This window comes from Lagopus muta, chromosome 14 (genome assembly GCF_023343835.1).
Source record: "Lagopus muta isolate bLagMut1 chromosome 14, bLagMut1 primary, whole genome shotgun sequence".
Classification (NCBI taxonomy): domain Eukaryota; kingdom Metazoa; phylum Chordata; class Aves; order Galliformes; family Phasianidae; genus Lagopus; species Lagopus muta.
In genome coordinates this window covers 9,920,496-9,943,706 of record NC_064446.1, presented here as the reverse complement: position 1 = coordinate 9,943,706, position 23,211 = coordinate 9,920,496, and the positions used below count along the sequence as shown (strand labels likewise).

Genomic DNA, 23,211 nt, shown 5'->3' with positions numbered 1-23,211 from the left:
TTTAAACAGTACTGTTAATGTCTTATGTCCAAAATAAGGGTTTGTATGTTAACAAAGTATGGAGCAAGATGTGGAGGGGGAGGTACGGCCTGCACGGGTAAATGCTATCCAGCAGGATCCTATTTCTGGGAGTTGCTGGTGCACCATTTCCTCTTCCCAGCGGCCAAGCGGATGGGCTGTGCAGTCATTCATCAGAGAGGAGCAGCAAGAAGTGGGCTGCCTCGTGTGTTACCTCTGTCGAGGAAAAAAAAAATAATAAAGCATTTGGATATTTTCCCATTTTGTTTTGCAGCCAGACTGCAGTCTTTGCTCTAGGGAAACAGATCATCTTAGCCCTGCTAGTCACTGTAAGAAAGCGATGAATTGAGCAATGCAGAAGGATCTCCCTGAGTTCTGACCAGGAGCTGCCAGAACTGGCATTCCCATGGAAATGTTACCAAGCAAAAAGCTTTGTACAAATAACTGATAGACTGCTACTGCTTTCTGTGATTGATTTTTCCTCTGTTTTGCTGTGTGCAAGGGGTTAATTCTGTTAAATTTTTTGGAATAGTTTCCAGTCGGAGGCCATACCGAGAGTACTACGTGGATGCCTTAGGAGAGCCTTCAGAGAAAGCCTGGGTTGCTGGAAAAGCTATCGTTTTGTTTGAAGGAAAACATCAGTTTGAAGAGCTGCCTGTTCTTCGGAGAAGAGGAAAGCAAAAGGAAAAAGGCTACAAACATAAGGTGAAAGATCTGCTTTCTCTGTTTTTGATTTCCTGAATCTGCACAATAAAGATCATTCCTTTGTGCCTGGAGTTGCACTTTGACAGTTTGCTTTTGTGACAGTGACTGCTGCAGCAGGGCCAGAGAGCGGTTCTTTGCATCCTTGTAGCCAGCAGAGCGTACCAGCAGCTGGGAGTTTCTAGGCTATCTTTTATGTTTATGTAGGGGTGTGGCCTGTTGCTTTTGTTGCCCTGCAGAGCTCTGAGAGGCAGAGGAGTCAGGTCCCTGTCAGCGTGAGGTTTGTTCTGCAGTAAGCCCTCTCCTGATGCCAATTACGGTGTGCTTTCAAGTAACTTCCTGTGCTCTCTTGCAGTGTCTTTTGGCTGATCTGAGGTAGAGGTGGAGTTATGTACTTCAACTAGATCATGGACGGAGATAAAGCAGTGGGGGTTTTAGTCCTGCTTCTCTTTATGGAAACCTGTTAGGACTTATAATTTAACTTGGAAAACATTTTGTCAGTGAGCCTGTAGGAATGAGTTTTGTGGCTCGTTGCATCATCTCCATTTCCAAGCATAACAGCCCTGAGCAATTGTAGCCAGCGTAACGTAACGTGACACAGAGTTCCCTGTCTTTAGAATCATAACTGGAGAAATTCGCATTTAAAAATGGTTGAAATGAAGCGAGCAGACTAAGCATTCCTGTGAGCAGGTAGGCACATAGTACTAACAGTGTCCTTGCCTTTTTTCTAACAGCACTGAAGTGTTAGTGAGGAGCCGTTGGATTAAACGTGCTCTTGCAGATGTGAGCTTCCTGGGTGTAGTGCTCTCTTTCTGGCTCGTCTGCTTCCAAGGGAATGCTCAGTAGCTTTTCTGAGGGCTTTGTTACCTGTATTCCCACCTTCCCCAGCAGTTAGCCACATGCAACCATGAAATGTTTCTGCTCCCAGAAATTAAAATGCTTCCTTGCTAGAATCTCCCCCTGTGTGTAAATTGCAGCGCCGGTGTGGCTGCAGCAGAGGAAACCAAACATGTGTAGCTTGCATAAATATCCAGGCTTGTGTACCTGGAAGCCAAGACATGCTGCAAAGCTGAGAGTATTTTGCTGCTTTGCTACTGGACCCTGTAAAATTGTGTTAATCTGCTAAGACAATCATTTGTTGCTTTGCTGTGGATTTAATTTTTTTTTAGGGGACAAGAATCAGAAATTTGAGTTGTTCCTGCTGCTGTGGAATAGATTTTGGTTTTTAGGAGTGTTGTGGATCCTCTGTTTTTCTGTTGTGCAGCCAAGAATGGTGTGTGCAGATAAAAATCAAGTTTGTGGCTTTGTTGTTTTTAGATGTTTAGCAGGGGTTCCCGTCTGGTATGCAGCATGCCCTTCATTTTATGCTAAGGGTGGAGTTGAAGCTGTGAGAGTTCTCTGTAAAGGACACGTTGAACCTGTTACAGTGTAATGTGGTACAGATTTTATGTTTGTACCAAGGTAAGTTGATGAGAGGGAGGGTGGAGTTGTGCCCCAATTCAAGGGATGCAGGAAGAAGCAAAGAACAAGCAAAGCAAACATGGCTGTTCAAATATTTTGAGACAATGATGTTGCAGTTGTGTTGAGAGGCCTGTTGGCTGTTAACGTGCATTTCTGTGCCAGGGATCCATACCATACACATTCCCCTCACACACCTCGTGTTTGGGATGCGCTGACATGCTGGGCTGTTTGGTCACCAGGACACCAGTGTTTGCAGGTGTTTGGGGAATGCACGAGGATTTTCTCTAGGCTTGATAGGAGTGCAGGCTGCTTACCCAGGAGAGTTTTTTCTGCATCTCTAGGCACAGCCTCTGTCAGTCTGTTGTCTCGGAGGTGCAGAATGCAGGACTGTCACTCTGTTCCGTGCCTGGTCTGTCTCTGTCTCACTTTTTATCCTGTTGGTTACCCCTCATTTTTTTTCTTTCTTTCTTTTTTTTTTTTTTTGTCTCCTCCAACTTTAAGGTTCCCCAGAGGTTTATGGCTAAATGGGAAGTCAGTGTTGGACAGGCAGAAGACATGCTTCTCGGGGGGCCAGAGGATCAAAAGTGCAGCCAGAACTCCAGCGAGCTGGACAGCGAGAAGGAAGCGCAGTCGGAATACTATTCCAATGGCCCTGGAGCCAAAAAGGACAGGCAGCTGAACGGCTGTTTTAAATCCTTGGCATTTGACTCCAAACACTCAGCCAATGAAAAAGGAAAATCGCACAGTAAGCCACACGTGAAAAAGAGCTCAGAGAGCAGAAAAAGGACTAGAGTAAAAAAGAGTGGCATGAGAGAAGAAGCTTCCAAGGGAGAAATCAAAGAAGAAACACCGGAGAGCATAGTTAGCAACATGATTGTCGGGGACCTACCAGAGAAGCATGCGTCTCATGAACTTCGCCGGATTGCAAAGAGCATAACAGCATCCAACAGCAGCAGGGAAAACCATTTGCTCTCCTCCTTTGGAGAAAGGCGTTTTGAAAATATAACCTTAAAGTCGGACTATGGGAGTCATAAAAGCGATGCCCTGAAGAACGTGCTCCAAGGGGATTTGTTTTCCAACTCATCTTTGGAGAGAGAGAAAAGCTCCCTGGGCATTCTGTGCAGTTCCAAGCTACAAATACACTATTCTGCATCTGAGGCTGGTGTTGAGAAAAAGCAAACTGAATCGGATTCATCCTCTTCCCTCTCAGATGGTGGGAACAGTGATGTAGATACCGTGGACCAAAGTTCAGAGAGAGCCTCTAGCACTCTTGAAGTTAGTGATTCTTCAGATAAAATGGAGAAGGAGTTTCCTATGACGTCAAGTGGAAACATTAAGCTTTCCATGTATTTTTCCCAGAAAAGCAGCAGGAGGGCCAGGAAGAAGTCATACAGAGATCGCAAACCTCTGGGAGGTTCGGTGACCAGCAGACTCGATGCTGAATTTGCACACGGGGAACTTGAAGGAGGCTCCTCTGATGCTGAGATGTCACTGACAGCTCTTGAGTGCTCTTCAGATGTGAGAAATGACAATCTTTCCCTAGCAAACAAGCACGCTACTCCCCAAAGTGTTTCCAAGGACGGTTCCTGGTCTGCTGTTGCAAATCAAACAACCTTAAAACTGAAAAACATGAAATTGCCTCGGGTCAGGAGTATAAAATGCAAACATAAAGAAAAGGTTGCTGGGTTGGAGCCTTCTCTTGCAGAAGAGGAGGGCGGCCTGAATCACTGTTCTTCTGATACCAAAGGTTTCTCTGGCCTTCAGAGAGATTCTCTTCCGAGAAGCGGAAAAGTTGATGGTCAGAAACTGTTAAACAACGTGCACGAGAAACCCAGGGATTCTGCTGAAATAGAAACAGCTGTGGTGAAACACGTCCTGTCAGAGCTGAAGGAGCTCTCCTATCGATCCATGAACGATGATGTCAGCGACTCTGGCACGCCAAAGGCCACAGTACCCTTACTTTTCTCTTCCGCCTCTGGTCACGGTCGTTTGCCTATTGAGCCAAATTACAGATTCAGCACCTTGTTGATGATGTTGAAGGATATTCATGACAGTAAGGCGAAAGAGCAGCAACTGATGACTGGTCAGAACATAGTCCCGTATCGAAATACCAGCACGGCAGATGGTTCTGGAGGCAATTCTGCGAGCGGCCTGACATCCCTGTCTATCGTAGGTCCCCCGTTTAAAATAGAAAAGAATGGAGATTGTGCCCAGGAAACGGTCAATCCGAACTCCTCCAGTATAAGCAACTCCTCATTTGCACGCAATCCTCCGAGCAAGTTACCGGGGATTGGTACTGGCAAAAGGGAGCCCGCCAATGCCGCTGTTCCTGGGACAAATGGCACGAATTGCGTGCCCAAACGCAACTGTTCAAAATCTAAGCAGTCATCAAAGCTTGGAGATAAAACAGTTTCAAACAGAAAGGACTTAAAACCAGGAGGGCCAAGTAAGTTGTTAAGTCGATTATCCAGAGATTCAGGAGAACATGCATTCCGCGTGCACGGTTCGGTTCCCAGTCCTCTAGGTAATGAAGCAGAAGATACTGGGAGGAAAGAGTCTGTTGATTTAACAGAACATTCAACTGATGAAGACTCTGCTTGTTTATCTGATGACAATTTAGGTCGTATTGGAAGGAGACCCGAAGCTGGTAGAAATACTGAGAGATGCACTTCTGCTGAAAATGGGGAGAGTCCAGACTTGGATTCAGAGGCAAATAGTGAGAGCTCTCTTGGTGATGAGGCTAATGATGTAAATCACGTAGCACCTAAAAAGCGATGGCAGCGTTTTAACCAAAGCAGTGCTAGATCTAATAAGCACATCAGTAGATCTAGGGAAAAAGGAAACTTGGAGAGTGCCTTTGGCCTGAATTCTCATGGCTTTTCACTGAAGGGAAATGAGTGCTTGGGACGTAGGCATTCCCCTCATTCAAAGGTGCTTGAGGCAGACCTAACAGTTCAGGACTATGAGAATCGTTTAGACTTAGTTGAGAAACGTTTGAATGTATGTGGTAAGCCAAACAACAGTGTGATGGACTCAGAAACAAAGCTTGGCAACTTTGCTCCCCAGTCTGAATTCTCTACACAAGGTAAGGGAGCTGGACTTGCGCCAGAATGTGTATTTGTATACATTTTATAATTTTTCATTTAAAGTATAAGTGTACAGAATTGGGGGCTGTTTGACAACATGGAGGTGTATGTATTTCTGTGAGCTGAAGAAAAAGAGATGCGGTGGCTTTTTTGGGGGGACTCTTCAAGCACAGAGAATGAAAGATGGAGTGATGGCGGAGTGTTGCTCAGCTTTTGGTTAGAGTTTAAGTACATAACATCAGTAGTTCCCCCGCGGTGAAAGGTAAAACTATCAGAAGGAGCTTTTTCCTTCAGTGTATCCCTTCATACAGCTGTTTTTTTGTTTGGTCCTAGCCAGATAAATCAGCTCTAGGAAGTTTTGATTGAGAGCGTAGGATTTCGTTAAGACAGCACTTTTCTTTTTGCTGTTTGTTTTGTTTTGTGTTTTAGTATGGAAGTTTATTAGCTGCTAATAATGAAGTGAGGAACCCCACACGTTCTGTAACTCGTGGCACTGGTGGGGCTGTCTGAGGGTAAAGGGGAGAAGACGAGGATGGCTGCAGGGAGCCCCTGCAGGGTGCAGGGGAGGCAACCTCATCCAAAGGGAGGTGGCTGTGGAAGAAAGAAGTGAGGGCTGCACAGGGTCAGCCTCTCCCACAGAGATGTGGGTGAGTTTCTTGTGGGTACTGAATCTGGAAATTTGTTTGGAAAGCAAAAACAAACAAACAAAAGCGCAATGAAAACTACTTCCCCCCGCCCCCCCCCCAACAAAACAAACAAAACAATGGACGCAGTGAGGGAGAGCACTAGGTCAAGCAGAACCACATTTAACACATGCCATTCTCAAGGAATCTAGGGGGGCAAGCCTTCGTGAAAACACTAACATTATTTTTTTACAAAGGTTTTGCCAAACAAAATTGAATTGTTTACCAGTAAATGAGTGATGGGCCTCATGCAGAACCTGGGCGTGCTTTGTCACTTCTGTTCCCTGTGCGCCCATTCCGATGTGTTGTGCCATTAGCAAGTGGTTGCTGCACACCTGTTTCAGTACAGGGAAGTCAGCATCTGGCTTTCATGGTCACAGGACCAAGGCATGTCACAGCAGGCACAGAAAATGAACCCACAGGGTGTAACACCCCGGGTGAAAATCCTGTTTTGAAATCATGGCAAGCTTAATCATTTACTGACTACTTTGGCCATGGCTGCGTGTTTTTGAGGACTTAATGCTTTAGAAAGGCTGTGGGAAGTGTGCTTCATTCTGGGATGGAGCTGCATGGAGGAGCTGTGCCCCCTGAAGCGAGCTCTTAGTGTGCACGAAGGCACAGCTGTGTTCTGGTGGCTTCCAGGTGGTTTGGAGTTGAAGCATCCCTGCACGCTGGTGAGAGGTGAAAAGTGCGAGTCTGTAGAGAGCTGGAGGAGAGCTGCTAAGAGGCAGTAGCAGTACTAAGAGAAAAGGAGAGGAACTGCTGCAGAAGACAGGTGGCTCCCATTGCAGCACAGAACGGCTGTGGGGCTGCTTGCAGGAATGGCAGGTCAGCAGCCGTGGTGCAATCTGTGCCCCTGCCCTCAGCACACCTGTGAGGAGCCGCTGTGACATCCCCAAGGCAGGGCTGACGGAGCAAGTTAATGCTGTGTGTTTCCCTGGGTGGAAACGTGTCTTCCTCCTTTTGTTTTGGACAAGGGCTGTTATGTGGGAAGCAGGGAGGGCAATGCAGACGTTAGAAGTGCTGCTCACAGAAGAGAGTGGCTTTCCTCCCTGTGCCAGCGCTGTGAGGAGACGTGACTAATCCTCCTCCTCCGCAGGCAGGCGTGGAAGGGGCCACAAAAGATCGCATTGACGACTGTGTAATTTGTACTGAGCTCGATCAATGCAAGTCCTCGTCGTAGCTGAAAGCAACATCCGGCGTATTTCTGATGCGGAATTGGTAGTGGGGCTTAGACTACATAAGGCAGAAGCGAGGGCTGCTCCCGTCTGCTGACTGAGAACTTGCACAGTGACAGCTTCTGAAAGGTGCCTGGTTTGCCATTGCCGTTCAGGCTGCGTTTGTACAGGAATCATTTGAGGGGAAGAACAACACAGTTAAGCCTCACTTTCTGCAGTGCTGTGTGTGCTGCTGGATGGTTCTGGGACGCTCAGTAGTCACTAATGAAGATGCTAGGCCTAGAACTGGTTGTGTGCCAACGTGGGTTGCACCTGGATACCTGTGCAGGGGGTTATTAGCAGCTGAAAACAGTTGTGTTTGGGTGAGGTGGTTCCTTTCTTCTCTTTTGGCCGACTTTGACATTTTCCTACTTGTTTAACCACAAAGCCACAATAAGGTGTAGCAATCTTGTCCAACATCCCAAGTGTTGCACTGGAATGCTTTTTTTTTTTTTTTTTTTTTAAATAAAATGTTTCTGCTCAAAAAAGAAAAACCCACCTCCTGCATGGGGAAAGGAAGTAAAGAGTAGAAAACTTACTGTAACCTTCCAGGAGACCACAAATGTTGGTGTGGCTAGGAGGAGTCTTCTGGAGTAAGGCAGAATAATTGTGAAAACCAATAAAGAAGAAAAGTCACAGGTATTTGAGAAAGTTAAATAAGCATCATCTTGCTTGTGCAGCTTGCTGAGTAGAGGTGACAATGCCAGGGCCCTTCCTTGGAGCTCTCTCTGGTTCTGTTTGTGTTGGGGAAATAGCTGGTGCCAGGCTTTTCCCTTGCAATGGTGCAGTGCTGTGCAAGTGTAAAGAAAAAGATGTCTGAGCCCTGAGGATCTTGCAGCCTCTTGGGAGGACAGTTAGCTCCCTCATCACGTCCTGATCTGAGCACAGAAGCTGTTGATGGGAAGCAAAAGGAATAAATAGGCTTGCAGTAGCAGATGGGGAATTCAGGGCTCTTGAAGTACATGAGAAAACGTGCTAGGGAGGAGGGAAGGGAAGGAGCTGGACAGACACGGCGCTGGTAGAGCCAGCAACCAAAGTGTGTGAGGGAGAGCAGCATTTTCCCATGTCCCTGCACGTAAACCCATGGGAGTTTGGAGTGACAGGACAAGTAGAGTGACAAATCTGAGTGGTCTTGGGGAAAGTACTACTAGAAGGCTAACTGTACGTTGTGTGAGGTGATGTTGGGTCACATTGCTAGGAGCCTGTCAGGTGTCTGAAATGCTTGAGGTCGCCATGGTCCTTAGCAATCCCACCTGCCACGTCAGGGCTGGGGAGATAGGGAGCACGAATATTAGAAGAGCGTATTAGGGATCTTCCTGTATAGGGTCTGAAGGAGAAGGCAGGAGCAGCTCTTACCTGCGGGTCATGAGGAGGATTTTTTGTTGTAATAATCTCAGAAACACAGTCTTGAAGCTGCTTTCCTTTTTCTTAGTACATTCAGAGAGGAAACGCCTTAGAAAGCCAAGTAAACGGCTTCTGGAATATGCAGAAGAATATGATCACTTATTTGCACCCAAGAAAAAGTCAAGGAAAAGCCAGGAGCAATTGCAAAAGGTAGGTTAAGGCAAATGTGCTCTTCATGGCTTTTACTGTTGTGCTCCAGTTTACATGCCTTTGCCTGGTCTTGCTTGCTGAGCGCTCATGCTGCATGCAAGGCTGTGCAGGGTGAACGTTTTCACCAACTGTTTCGCTGTGTTAGGTGAATTCTGTTGCAAGGTCTGGATTTGAAGGAGCTCTTCCTGCACAGCGCAGTCCTGACAGAGAGATGCAGCGGGGGCCCAGTCCTTTGGTTTCAACTCCATTTTCAACCAAAGAGTCCCCTCCCATCCTTGAAGCTGAGTGCTCCTTCTCAGAACTAGAGCCCCATGCCTCTGATCCTGCTGAGCAGCTCATAGAAGGACAGTCCAATTTCCCAGAGCTTGTGCTGTCTTCCTCTGGCATTTCCGAAGTTTCTGCTTCTCCAGATGCAGAGGAGAGATTCCTGAAATCAGGTAAGTGGGAGGTTGTGTTGTTGTGCTCCCACAGGTGAGCGTGTCATGAGTTCACTGGAAATGTTTCTTCAGCCGAAGTAAAAAGGTTAGTAGCTGCTGATAGCTGCTGATCTCCGTTTTGTTTGCTTTGCTTTATTCAGAGGCCACTACTGGTGCTAGGAGAAAAGAGGGGCAGGTGAGATGTGTGACCTGGTGAAGTGGCTCATTGTGATTCTGCAGTTACTGTTCTGTCTAAAGGCTTGTCCAAGGTCAAAGCTCCAATGCTTTGGCTATGTAAGCTTGTAGGGAACGCTGTTTCTGTTCTGAGAGGCCAGTCATTTTGTTTCATTGTTTAAAACATGTATTTGTAAATATTTATGTAATTATAAATGTAGATAGATAATGTATGTAGGCACGCTTATGTACGTGTAATAATAGACCTGCAGTCAGCAAGAGGTCAGAGTCTGTTCTTTGTGGGGCAGAGGGGTGACAGGTAGAAGCGAAAAACCTGCAATGACTGAAGGAGGGAACCTGAGCTTGGAGATGCAGCGCAGCAGTGGTTGCAGATGTGCAGTGTGCAGAGGCAGCGCATCTCTTCCCACTGCTGAGGGAACTGCTGAGGCCCACAGAGCTGTGGCAGGGAGCAGTGATGTGCTGTCCCTCCACAAGGTGGCTGAAGTCTTTGCTGCTGTGTGTTGTAGGGAGGACAAGGCCAAGCTGATTAAGGGTGCGGATGAACAGGGTAGGATGGGTAACAGGCTGTTTCCATGGAGTGCCTTGCACACAGAACATCACAATTTCCTGGTTGTTTTAAGGGTTTACTGCTGCCCACGTCTTGCACCTTGTCTCCCCCTTTGTCTCCCAATGGCTAGCACAAAGTTTGAGCTGGAGGCTGACTCCTACAGCTGCATTCCTTGGGGCATTTTGTCCCAGGAGGTTCTGTCTGAGAGCACGCCCTTCAGGCTGTTCACTGTGTGCAGCGTGAATGCTGATGTGGGTGCTGTGGGAATGGGAGCAGGAAGAGGCAGGGATGTGTTTGTCATTATGGAAGGGCTGGGTTATGCTGGAAAAGCAGTTGTGAAATCACGATGTGAATTGCATTGCTGGGATGGTTGCCTACTGGCTTTAAGTTCATGGTCTCTATTCCATGGATGGATTTTTTAATACTGTTTATTGAGGTACGCCTGAAGGTGGTCCAAATGGAGGTCTGTTTCTGTGCAGGTTGTAGATGTAATTGTTTCTTTTCCCTGGGGAGCTCGTGCTCCAAAAGACAAGGTGAATTTGATTGTTTGGAACCGCTGGCTGGCGTTTTCTTAATGGTCTTAGTGTGACTGAAGCTAAGAAAATCCCCATTTATCTAACAAGAATTTTGTTGCAGGAAACTTTGAGAGCAAGCGTCAAAGGAAGCCCACTAAAAAGCTCTTGGAATCCAATGATTTGGACACTGCCTTTATGCCAAAGAAGGAGGAGTGGACTCCCCCAAAGAAGGTATTTTTCTTCCAGTACTTCTGAAAGTCAGATAGAAATGAGCCTGGGCAGCAGGCCCTGCTGAGCAGGAGGCACGGGGCAGTGAGCTGCGTGTTGCTGGCTGTGGCCCAGGAGCGAAGGTCCACCCTTCCCAAAGGTGCTGGTTGCTGCGTTATGGTGAAGAAATCTGCTAAATACAGAGGTGTTCCCCACCCTTTCCCACTTGTAATGGGGACTGGGGAGTTTTGGCTGTGAGGTCTCCTCTCCCCATTAATTTATATGGAATAATGAGTCATCTGGATACAGGCTGGGAAGCTGTGGGCAGAGCTTTGCTGTCACAGGGAATTGCTGTTATGTTACACTGTAACTTGAACCTAAGGCTTTCTCCTTTTCTGTCAGATGCTCTCCGAATAGTATTTCATTTGTTACATTCCCAAGTTGGCTGATGGGTGGTAAGTAAGCATAGAACTTGTAGCAGGGTAGAGGCTGGAGTTGTAACACATGTAGCATGCAGGTCTGGACCCAGGTTTGTTTTTTTTTTTAAATAAAATGCCGATCTTTTCTGCTAAGTGCTCAAAACCCAGTGACATGATCTGGAAAAAGCAGGTAACAGAGACTAATGTTGGGCATTGTACGTGCACAAGACATAGCATCGCTGTTTCTGAGGTTGGTTAATAAGTTTTCTTGCCTTTCTCATTCTCTCTTTCTCCATGGCAGTCTTAATACAGTCATTGTGCTTGAATAATACAGAGACCAGAACAATTCAGTCATAGGCTTCATAAAAATGTAAAACCAGAAGAGAGTCTGTATTCCCAGCAGCTTTTGGGGTGCTAGTAGCCTTTTGGGAAGAGCTCAGGAAGCAGGGAGGGATGCTGGAGACCTGGCAAACTCAGCATTCATTCCTCCTTGCCTGACTTTTCTGTGTGGGATCTGTCAGACAGACAACCAAATGTCTTGTTGAGAAGTTGCTAACTATTGATGAATTCATGCTGTGAGGTAGTTGTTGAGGTCATTTGTAAAGAGGCTTAGTGGCTGAGGAGTGTGCACCTCTGATTTGCAAGTGGTGAATTGTGATTTGTATTTGTAGGGCACTGGCCCTTCGGAGAGCGACAGCTCGGAGCTGTACTCACCGGCCCACTTCCCAGACCTGGGAGAAGGTAAGAGAATGCAGGGCAGCAGAGGTGCATTGATGTGATCTGTATCAGTGCCTGTGGCTTTAGAAGGAGTTGTATGTGTAAGGCTTTATTTGTCCTGGGCCTTAGCTGAGGCAGTGGCAGAAGAAATAGGTACGATCGTTTATCTGGAAGTACTGTTATATATATTTTCTTACTTCCCTATGGAAAATGGAGGTGTTGGGTCCATATTTCCATGGGAAGATATTCACTTTCCATTCTTAGTCTGAATGGTTGTAGGAAAGTCGTCACCGCGGTACCAGTGTGCCTGATGGCATGCTTTGACCAGCTCAACACTGCCTGCCCTGCCTAGTGGACAGTTGTGCAGTTGCTCTGTATTCCCTTTTCCACGTGCCTTTATGTCACATTGGTGTCAACACGAGGGAATTTGTATTGCCTAATGACAGGAGGAGGTAATTAGCAGCATTTGAATAGCAATGTAAGCTTTGTGTTGACAGCATTTCTTCTTTTCTGCTGGGGGGCTGTCTCAGGAAACTGACAATGACGACGATTGCAGATCAACAAAAGAATTCATACTTGGAACCATTAGGAGTCAATGTTATCCAGGCTCTCTGATGGCTGTAGGACAAAGGGCAGACCTGTCTTGGAGGCTTGCATTGCCCCAGGCTTTGTGCCCTCAAAGAAAATAGGAGCCAGACTGAAGCGGTCAGGGTGTGGAAGTCAGTAGCAGGCCAATTGTTATTTCTGCATTTTTCTTCAATGGTCTTTCTGTTGCATCCCAGCTTCTGAAAAGCTCTTGGAGAAGCAGCGCAAACGGAAGAGACCGCGCCATTCCTCTGCTGCAATACATTCCAAGAAGGAGAAAAACGGGGAGAGGCTGGGGGAGACCCCACGCTCTGAGGTACCGTCGAGTTTTCCTACACACTGTCATTCCTTCAACCTGTCTGCTACTTCCCAGGGTGCTGTGCACAGCCTAAGCCAAGTAGTCTTTGGCTGGCTGAATGCAAGATTAGTATCTCAGCTGGGACTTTGCCTCCCTGATGTAGCTGCATGAGCTGGGGTTGAAGCTGGAGGTATCACCTTGGTTAGTAATTATTTTGTGATGGCTGCTTAACTCAGGCTCAGTTTTTCAGCTGCTGCTCTGCTAGTTCTCCAGGAGAAAGGCTGTTCTGATATGACAGAACAAAGATTTGACTGGCATTTTGCTTTGCATGTCAGGAGGCCTAACTGCTGTGAAAGGTCTTGTCTTCTGGTGGTGGGTATTTTGCCCTTTTGCACACCAGTATGAAGTGCAAGCACTAGAGGTGGACTTCAAACTCTTCTTCTGTTTGCCCTGCATGCCAGGGTGAGCTCAGAGCCGTGTTGGAGGGGATGGAGGGGGAAACTGTTCACAGGAGCCTGATTACTTTCTGCCATCCAGCAGAAAGGGGTAATTGGGGCAACTCCTTCTACTACACCATAGCAAAGCTGGCATACAACTATCTCTGACAAGCACATTTTGCCTTTTAGGAGTCAGCCAGGTATCACCAAGTGTAGGGGAAGCAAGACTTTTCCTGAGAGAGGCGGGACGCCTCTGGGCCTCTCACAGCATCGCCTCTCACTTCCAGTGGCCCAGGTTCAGCAGCAGGCTGTTCTGTCAGGATAGTCAGTATGTATTTCAGGAGCCAATTATAGACGTATACTGTTATATTTGTTATTGTTATACAGCTTCCAGCAGAGCACGAACACCACACCAGTTGTCTGAGCAGTGCCAGCTACCCTGAGGTCTGCTGCCACTGGTTTTTGAAAAGCATTTCTAATGCGGGTGATAAAGTTTGGGGTAATACCTCTGGGCCCTATAAACCTTCCTGTGCCTTTTTAAGAGCACCGGTCAGTTGTTTCTGAAGTGTGCTCACCTGGAATCGTGTTTCAAAGAAGCCTGTACAAATACATTTGCCAGTGCTGGAGGGTAGTTAACACTGTCTGTTGTTGAGAGGCTGGCTCAATCTGGAGCTAGTAAATTCTCTGCACATCTTTTATAGCAAAGAAACGAGGAGGCAGTTCAGAGCAGCAAGACAGGTAGGCCACAGCTCTGAATGTCACACACTGCTCGCTGCAGAGGAAGCCCAGGGAGTCTTAACTGCCTCCAGCCTTAGATATATGTTGAGTGAAGTTATGTCAATACTTGGCACCTTTTACCAATGTCCCTTTTTCTGTGATTGTGTTTCTTGAGATGCTGAGGTGTGTGTTCACCCCTTGGCTTTGGTGAGTGAATGGATACTGGTGAGTATTGGGCTGCTGTAGAGATGTGATTACACTTTCACTTGGCATTCACACCACACTGGTCCTTAAGTGACTGTCCACATACCAGGCGGAACCTCATTTTCTTCTGAGTGGTGCTAGAAGAAATAGATGTTTGGATGATTCAGCACAATAAAACCTTGGATCCACCTGCTTTCAGAGGGCAGAGGAAAGCCTGTCTCCCTGGGCTGAACTAGGCAGCTTTCTCTGCCCTTCCATTTATCTGGAGTCAGGAATGCAAGTTCACAACATCGGGGCAGCAAGACACCAAGAAAAGGGATGGAAAATGCTGTTGAAATGGTTGTCAAGGTTGTGAGCCAAGGTCAGGCTGTGCCAAAGAACCGGCCAGGCTTTTAAGGATGTGCCAGATACAACAGCAGAAATAGCTCTGGAAGAAGACCGGCGATGAGACCTGCCCCCTGTAGGAGGTATGTTGCATCACAGTGCTCATTCTGGCAAGGGGAAGTAAAGAGAATGGTGTGATTGATCCTTCTGAGTGATGGTCTTGTAGGGTGATTCCCCTTCTCCCTATTCAACAGGCGTAAATAATCTGGCCTTGCCCACCCTGTCCAGCTCTGACATTCCTTTCTCTTTGTGTTTCTGGGAGGACTGATTAAAAATACACTAAAATCCTTGACATGTGAAATGCACGGCTTGGCCAGGTACCTGTGTAATTAAAAAGGATATCTTGAGGCTGAAAAGATAAGGCCTGGAGCATGCTGTGCCACTCTGGATGGTGTGGGCCCAGTTGTTAAGATTTTTGCTAACAGCAAGTATTTGCAGCTCTGAGAAGAGGTCCGTGGTATGTAACTTAAGATGCACTTTAGACTGTCATTCCAGATAGCCCGTGAAACATGGTCTGAGTTCACTACAAGCAGTTCTAGCAGCTGTGGTAGAAAGACAGAGGGACCAGTTCTAAATTGCTCTTAGCTCTAGCAAATCTAGCAAATCTCCTTCCAAAACTCTTGACATTTTTTATACAGTAGGAGGGTAGTCATTAACCATAGGAGTGGTGCTTGTTAACCAGTGCCTTGCCCCTCTGGAGGGATCCTCAGTGACCATGAGAGGGACAAATCTTGCTTTGTGTTTTAGCACTGGGGTCCCAGCTGGGTAGGAGCTGTAACTGACATTGTTTGTCCACACCAGTAGTTGATTAACTCTGCTCTTGTTCTTCCTTACAGTGACCCCTGCAACCCTGAGGTCACTGCTGAGCTGAGCAGAAGAGTGAGCACCTATGTGATAGGAATAGGAGGATCTGAGCTGTAACCAGTCCCTGGAGCACTGTTACTGGTGCTGCTCCTGGAGCATTCCAGGAGGCCTGTCTTGTGGCAGACTACAGCATTCTTAGCAGAAATTAGCTGCAGACCAGAAGTATCAGAGGTAGCCCTTAAGATGCCATTGTATGCAGAGGCAAAGGCGTCTGTTATGTTGTAGCTGATGGTTACCAACGCTGCAGAGACCTTTCCATCCCCTCTGCCAGGGCTATAGTGGCAGGAAATGATGTGCTCCATCTCAGTATTCCTGCAGGCTGCATCACTGCCAGCCCTCCAGCATGTATGTGATGGTAGTCTGCGAGGTTGTGCACCGAATGGTATGTTGGATTGTCACTAGTTTGTAGCCGGGAGTTTTCTTTTTTGTGCTCAATAAAGCAAACTTACACCATTCATATTTGTATTGTGTGCTTTAATATTCTGTCAGTGCGTTTGTACATGGTTTTAAAAGGTTCTCAAACGAAAACATGCTGGTGCATTCAATGAATGAAGAATTAAGCAAAGGAAGCATCATCGTTACCTGATCAGAATGCTGGCTTCATGTTCTTCCAACTTAAGGACTCAAAGCTTTCCCGGAACTTCTTTTGCCCACACTAATAAGGTGTGCAGAGTGCATTCAGTTGAGTTTAGGAACTTGAGTGGCACCACAACTCAGATGGGTGTTCTCACATACAGAATGTAACTCAGAGCTCCCTCTCCTGCCTGTTAGTTGGACACCTGGCCCTGGCCAGGCTCCAGGATATGAGTGGTGGCTGCTGCTTCTTGTAGGAGTCTAAATTCCTAGCAAGGTCTTGAAAGTGTACTGCCTTTTTTTCTGGGCATACAGTAGGGATGGCTTTTTGACCCAAGGAAGAGCTGTGTGCTCAGATCATTCAGCTGTCTGCAGTCAGCCAAGATTTCAAAAACAAATAAGGCAGAGTATTCAAGTTCTTGCATGAAGCATCTGGTTGGTTCCTAAAAGCAGTGTGTTGGTGCAGCATGAATGGCTCATAGGCCTATGTGCTCTGGAGAGGCAGCTGGGCTCCCTAGTTGCTGCTTGCTAGCTAGCAGCTGCTAGTTGCCCGTCCTGACAACTGTGAAGTCTACAAGTGCATGCTGTGAAGAGCATAAAGAGAACTCTGACTTACTTGCTAAATGAAGACTACAGTGAGGATTGCTTGCCATCTTTCTCTAGTATTGTCAGTGCAAGCAGACATCAGCATTCAGGATGCTTCTCTGGCACTGGTGGACATGATTTTCAGAGTATGCAATCCTGCCTGATGCGTTTCTATGAATAATAATACTGTTCTTTCTCAGCTCTGACTTTCCTTCCTCAAAGAGGGATTGTGCACAGGAAAAAAAAAATGTGTTCAGTGTGTATTTATAATGATCTAATAAACTTAAGTGTTCTTCCTTTCCTTCCTTGTAAACCTTTTGGTGGAGCCATATGAGAGCTGGTTCTCTCCAGGGTGGGTAACACTGGCTGCCACACTTTGATGTGCTTGATGGCTGGATTTGTGATCTGCAGGTCAGGATGGGAAGCACCAACAGCCCCTAATTTTGAATTTCCTTTTAAAGGGGGAGGCATTGGTTCATGGGACTTCTACAAGCCCCAAAGGGGGACACGAAGAAGGGTCTGAGAATGACCATGGAGTGCCTTCATCCAAAAAGATCCAGGGGGAGCGTGGAGGAGGAGCAGCTCTCAAGGAGAACGTGTGTCAGGTACCCTTTCGAGGAGATCTCTTGATAACTTTGCTTTTCTAAATATTTCTAATGTTAATATTGGTATGCACCTGTAGTAGCCCAGGTGGCTGCTAGGTGTTCTTTGGGGGCTGTGTGATTCTGAGGGTTTTGACAGCAATTAACTAGTAGCCTAATTGAACTGAGTCTTACCTGTGCAATTGCCTCTCATCCTGCTGGAGTTTAAGGATGTTGGGAAGACGTGACCAACATACAATTCATTTTAACTGATGTATGGCAGCAGGGATGGGGTAGCAGACGGCAGTGGTGACGTGCTAATCGCCTGATCTTACTGACATAAGGAGAATGCTCATCTTTTTTTCTACAGGGGCTTGCTGACAGTTGTCTGGGCTGGGTTGGAAAAGGGCTTGCTCAGAGCTGATGATGTCCTTCCTTCCCCACAGATCTGCGAGAAGCCAGGGGAATTGCTGCTGTGCGAAGCTCAGTGCTGTGGTGCTTTCCACCTGCAGTGCCTTGGGCTCTCTGAGATGCCGACAGGCAAATTCATCTGCAATGAGTGTTCCACAGGTATGGAGCTTTCCTGAGCGCCTCCTTAACTGGCACTTCTTTTGCTGGAATGATGCACCTGCTGTAAGGCTGCTACCTGGCTGTCACTTCTCAGTTTGACCATCGTTTTCTAATTCACTGACTTTACTGTTTTGAGGCAGACAGGGTGGGAATGTTCAGACCGTGATGGGCAAGAGATGGGTGTTTTTTCAGTCTAGACTTACAGTGAAACTCTAGGGCTGCAGAGACCTGTGGTTTGGGCTATGTGTGGCAGGCTGGGGGTTGTAGTGTGCTGATACGTCTCCTGACAGAAGTGACCTGTTTTTATTTGGCCATTCTGTGTGCTGCTCTTTAGGAGTCCATACCTGCTTTGTGTGCAAGAGCTGCGGGCAAGATGTAAAACGGTGCTTGCTGCCCCTCTGTGGGAAATATTACCATGAAGAGTGCATTCAGAAGTATCCACCCACAGTCACTCAGAACAAGGGCTTCCGATGCTCCCTGCACATATGCATGACTTGTCATGCTGCCAACCCAACAAACATCTCTGCATCTAAAGGTACTGGAATCTTCTCACATGGTCCCAGGGAAGCATTTAGAAGCCTTTTTTGGTTTCGTGCCCACCTGCAGTGACCTGGTCCTCTAGTTCTTTGTTTTGCTGTCCTTTCCACAGCCTTGATGTAACGTTTGTTTCTCTCAGGGTGGGAAGGGTGCTGTGGGTGGGCAGGGCTGCTGCTCATCAGCACTCCTGATGGTCAAACTGAGCAACTAAAGTGTTCCTGCCTGGCCACGCACTCAGATGCCTGAATGTCGAGCAAGGCCAGGTTCCTCTCAGTAGAGCTGCATGAACACTGGTTTCTCCTACTTGCCTCTCACTGGCTGCAGCCAGTGCCTGCTTAGCAGCAGTGGCTATCGAGGCAATGGCATAGAGAGCAGTGTAGTAAAAACTGTAATTGCTTTATTTCTTTTCTTTTTCTTTTTTTTTCTTTTCTTTTTTTTAAAATTTGAACTCTCATGATTTGCTTTTAAAACTGCTTTTTTATTATTTATGTTTTAAATCTTCAATATCTCAGGATGAGCGTTAATGGTATCAGCTGTATTCTTACCCTCAGGCTGTGTGTTAAAGTCATCTTGCGCATGTCAGTGCTTGAAACAGAAGAAGCTCTTGGGGCATAAAGCCTGCAGCTGACCCCTTCTGAGCTGAACATTTGCCTTATGGACCCCCTCTGGTGGTTGTTTTTCAGTGGTCAGATTCACTCCTTTCTTTCCACCTCTTCTCCCTGTCAGCAGTTTCCTGGGAGGAATGAAAAGTTGCTGAGCAATCTTGGACGAAGTAAGCCTTCAGGCAATTCTGAGTTCTCCTTTCTGGAGTTTCAGAGTAAACTCTGATGAAGTGGAGAGGCAAGCACCGGTGTTTTCAGAACCTTCCTGGATTGTTTTCATTGCATTCAGTTACGCACCTGGAATACCCACTCTCTAATTACTGTTTGCACTGATTTACTTGTTATCTGTGTATGATGCAAAGCAGTCCTGATCTGTGAACTCTTGAACTGTTTCTGAACAGGGTGCAGGTTTTTCACTTCCAAATAATTTGATTTCCTATATACTACCTACAAACGCAGATCTATTTTTGTATGTATTTTCTTGTATTAACTCGATAGAAACACAGGCATCATGCTGTAGATGGTCCGTAGAAATTAAAAGTCAATTTCCATTTCCAAGGATCACCGATGGCTAGTTGTTTTCAGCTCAGATACCAATAGAGAAAGGACTGTGAGGAAGTGGAGACTCGTTCTTCTCTGGAATTCACCAGCATTCTGACGTGTTCCTGTGGCAGGTCGCTTGATGCGCTGTGTGCGGTGTCCGGTCGCGTACCATTCCAATGACTTCTGCCTCGCTGCTGGCTCTGTGGTCCTCGCCTCCAACAGTATCATCTGCCCCAATCACTTCACTGCACGGAGGGGCTGCCGCAACCATGAGCACGTCAACGTCAGCTGGTGCTTTGTCTGCTCGGAAGGTGAGACGGCGTGCACAGGGTCCCCAGCACTGTGTGAGGCCCTGACGTAAATGACAGAAGAGCAACAGATGTGCTATGGGAAGAGATCATTATAGCAGGCAGAAGCTTTGTCTGTGTGGAGTGTGCCAGTGAGAACTGCTCAGAACAGCTTGCCTTCCTATCCGTCCCCACTTAAATCCGAGCTCAGGCTAGGGCTTTTTCTGGTTCTATGGGCTGTCAGAAAAAAGGTTGTAAAAGAACACTGTGCTGTTTGCCCAGCTGTTAGTGTTTGGAATTGTGAAGTCCAGGGCTTCTGCATAGGGACCCTGATAAATTCCTTCCTTCTTTGCAGGGGGCAGCCTTTTATGCTGCGAGTCGTGCCCGGCTGCATTTCACCGTGAGTGTCTGAACATTGAGATGCCAGAGGGAAGCTGGTATTGTAATGATTGCAAGGCAGGCAAGAAGCCACACTACAAGGAAGTTGTCTGGGTGAAAGTTGGGCGCTACAGGTAGGTGAAAGTAAAACAGAGTTGTCCCTGTTCCCTCTTCAAGTGATGATCGTGATGATTGAGATGAGAAGCTGCTTCTCTCTGCAGGATACAGTGAAGCAGCTTCTGATATTTTTGCATGCATGTAGCAGCTGAAGCGCATGCCGCCTTCTTCTTCCTCCAGCCTTACTGGTAGCCTTCACAATTTTCCCATCTCTATGCAGCATTGTGCTTCTGGGAGCATGGGAACTGCGGAGTCAGATTTTTCATCTGCCTTTCCCTCTGTTGTGTAGGTGGTGGCCAGCTGAGATCTGCCATCCCAGGACAATTCCTGTCAACATCCAGAAAATGAAACACGACATCGGCGAGTTCCCTGTGCTGTTCTTTGGCTCCAAAGATTACCTGTGGACCCACCAGGCCCGTGTGTTCCCATACATGGAAGGTGATGTCAGCAGCAAAGACAAGATGGGGAAGGGCGTAGATGGCATATACAAGAAAGGTAATTTGTCTTCATCTGGGAAGGTACATGTTCTGTTTCTCTCTTCCTGTCTGGAGAAGATATTCTTGTAACAGAGGAAAATATCATTTTGGAGTTAAAGCTGAATTAAATTTGAAGAATGAATAGCTATTGATCTATCTTCTTGCACACCTGGAATGTTGATTGGTCTGAGTTTACAGAGATGGACACGGTTGTGCATATCCTGAATACTTTTCAGCTCCAGCGTAGCTCCTCTGCTGCTGTCAGCTTCCTTGTACCCAGTACAGTCATTATCTATGTATAAAAATGCTCTTGAGAGTTATGAATTCACCTCTTCCCAAAAGCAAGGCAAAGCTAGCTGACAGTTTGGGTGTTTCCAAAACGTTTCACCTGCAGTTGTTGCTGTTGCCTGTGACTGCTCTGTTGCTTTATCACAGTTCTCTTCATGAATCTCTGCCTCTAAAAGTATTTTGCCAACGATGTTTGCTTGTGGAGCTGTGACTGCTGCGTGTACTCTGGCAGCCCAGCTCTGTGTGAGCAGAGTGAATTCCTCATAACACATCCTGTTATTTCACTTAGCTCTTCACGAAGCTGCAGTAAGGTTTGAAGAACTGAAGGCACAGAAGGAACTGAGACAGCTTCAGGAAGACAAGAAGAATGACAAGAAACCTCCCCCCTACAAACACATCAAGGTGAGGGCAGGTTGGGGGGAGGGGAGAAGGGTGGGTACAGAAGTCTTGAGCTATCAGTGCAGGTGAATTACAGATATACAGAAACATTTCTACCCTTGGGACATCTGGCTGTATTCAGTCAACCTCCACAGAAACAATTCATGTGTCTGTAGAACTGTGTGGAAGCTGAACACCAGTACTCAGGTGTTCTGCAGCAGACCTGGATCATCTCTGTGCTGTTCCGTGTCAGTTGTGTGATGTGAAAGAAGAGTCTCTGCCTGTCTGGGGTTTTGTGGGAGAGAGCTGGCATCACCCAATGTGCTCAGATGTCGAGTGCTGCTGGTGGCAACTTAGTGTGGGATAGACAGTCAAGATACAGCAGAGCAGAGAGGAGGATGGTAACCCACAGTGAAGCATGGCTGTCTTTCACTTCTGTTTTTATTTTGTTTGTGTACTGTTCTGTATCGATTGAACAAAAGTATGAAATGTAGATATATGTGCTAGAATATCAAACTTTTTGTGGAGCTTTGAGGATCTCCTCAGGCTTAGGGCTGTCTTTGAGGTAGAATTGGAGCACTATTTTTTTCAAGGATCTCCAGCAGGTGTGAGGTGATCCGAGTGAAGAGCTTGGGCCAAGTGGGTGCATAGGACAGAGCTGTGGGCCCAGAGGGATCAGAAACCAGTGACTCAAGGACTGTGTTCCTCTTTTTCATTGCTTCCCTCTGCTCCTTCCCATTTTTATGTTTCCAGCTATGAAAGCTTAGCTGATTGCTGGCACTTTGTTTGTAGCTAGGATTTTAAGGTAGGACCACCTGAGCTCTGTGTAGTCGCAGTGATACAGGACAGGGACCCTTTGCAGCCTTTCCCCCACTCAGTGGATGCAGAATACACAAGGTGGTGCTGTTGGGGGGATCTGTGTCTTCCTTAACTCTTTCACCTAGGCACTTACCTCTTCAAGTGGTGTGCTCAGAAGCACACATGTGCCTGTACGCCTCTTGTACCCCTTCCTGTCACCAGCTTGCACTGCAGCCTGTCAGCTCGTAGGCAATGATTGGGCATAGGAGTGTTGTTTGTTGACCTGTTCTTAAGCAGCTGACGTCCTTCTCATGCATTCAAGGTGAACCGGCCGGTGGGCAAGGTGCAGATCTTCACTGCAGATCTGTCTGAGATACCACGCTGTAACTGTAAGCCAACAGATGAAAACCCATGTGGCCTGGACTCCGAGTGCATCAATCGTATGCTGCTCTATGAGTGCCACCCCCTGGTCTGCCCGGCAGGAGAGCGCTGTCAGAACCAGTGCTTCTCCAAGCGGCAGTATCCCGAGGTTCAGATCTTCCGCACGCTGGCACGAGGCTGGGGCTTACAGGCCAAAACAGACATCAGGAAGGTACGTGCTCTGTTTTATATGAGGTTTCCTCCTGCTGCTTCTCTCTTGCTCATTGTCTGTTTTCATAGATGTGAAAAATTGCCTTCTGTAATTTGGAAGGCTTTCTTGCCACTGAATGCCATTTAGGAAAGAAATGGATGAATGTGACTTTTGTAGTCTTGACAAGCACATTTTGGCTCAGCTAAAATGCCTTGTATGTTAATGATCCACAGGATAAAAAAGGTGATTGCTTGGTCTGCCTGTGCGGGTGGTTGGCTTTATGAATTCCCCAGAATACTGAGGTAGGAGACAGGGCTCAGGATTTCCAGACAGGGATCAGTGATTATGCCCACAACCTCCATTCTTGAGTAGCATGAGTTCTCTAGCATGAGAATCTTGTATCAGAAACTGAGGTCAGGCTTGAATCTTACAAAACATAGCATCTTAGAGATGGCTGTGATTACTGTGGGAAGTACTACCTTGGAGACAGCTAGAATGCTTGCAGATAAGTTTCAGATCCAGAGAGTAGTTATGGCATGGGCACACATAATGCTGAACGAAGAAAAAAGCATTGCAGCTGAGAAGAACCTCAAAGCTAAGAAAGAGTGAAGTGAAACAGAAAATTAGATGGCATAGTAGGAGAAGAGTTTCTGAGAAAAACCATGGAGACAACATACTGTTGGGGGGGTTGATATCTAGGA

The 23,211-nt window shown here is 46.9% G+C and overlaps 1 protein-coding gene across 2 annotated transcripts in view; it reads left to right on the top strand.

Annotated features, from left to right (window-relative positions):
• NSD1 (nuclear receptor binding SET domain protein 1) overlaps nucleotides 1–23,211 on the top strand; it is a 57,655-nt gene that overhangs the window by 17,661 nt on the left and 16,783 nt on the right. Inside the window, exons 4-18 of one of the 2 annotated variants that reach the window (XM_048960111.1) lie at nucleotides 551–723; nucleotides 2,683–4,627; nucleotides 8,600–8,721; nucleotides 8,867–9,158; nucleotides 10,516–10,625; nucleotides 11,692–11,761; nucleotides 12,520–12,638; nucleotides 16,846–16,989; nucleotides 17,412–17,535; nucleotides 17,870–18,070; nucleotides 19,349–19,528; nucleotides 19,860–20,016; nucleotides 20,289–20,494; nucleotides 21,053–21,165; nucleotides 22,262–22,531. In XM_048960111.1, the coding sequence (XP_048816068.1) occupies nucleotides 551–723; nucleotides 2,683–4,627; nucleotides 8,600–8,721; nucleotides 8,867–9,158; nucleotides 10,516–10,625; nucleotides 11,692–11,761; nucleotides 12,520–12,638; nucleotides 16,846–16,989; nucleotides 17,412–17,535; nucleotides 17,870–18,070; nucleotides 19,349–19,528; nucleotides 19,860–20,016; nucleotides 20,289–20,494; nucleotides 21,053–21,165; nucleotides 22,262–22,531 (4,226 nt within the window). Of the gene's footprint in view, nucleotides 1–550; nucleotides 724–2,682; nucleotides 5,267–8,599; nucleotides 8,722–8,866; nucleotides 9,159–10,515; nucleotides 10,626–11,691; nucleotides 11,762–12,519; nucleotides 12,639–16,845; nucleotides 16,990–17,411; nucleotides 17,536–17,869; nucleotides 18,071–19,348; nucleotides 19,529–19,859; nucleotides 20,017–20,288; nucleotides 20,495–21,052; nucleotides 21,166–22,261; nucleotides 22,532–23,211 lie in introns of both variants that reach the window. The other variant, XM_048960108.1, reaches the window with a different exon arrangement.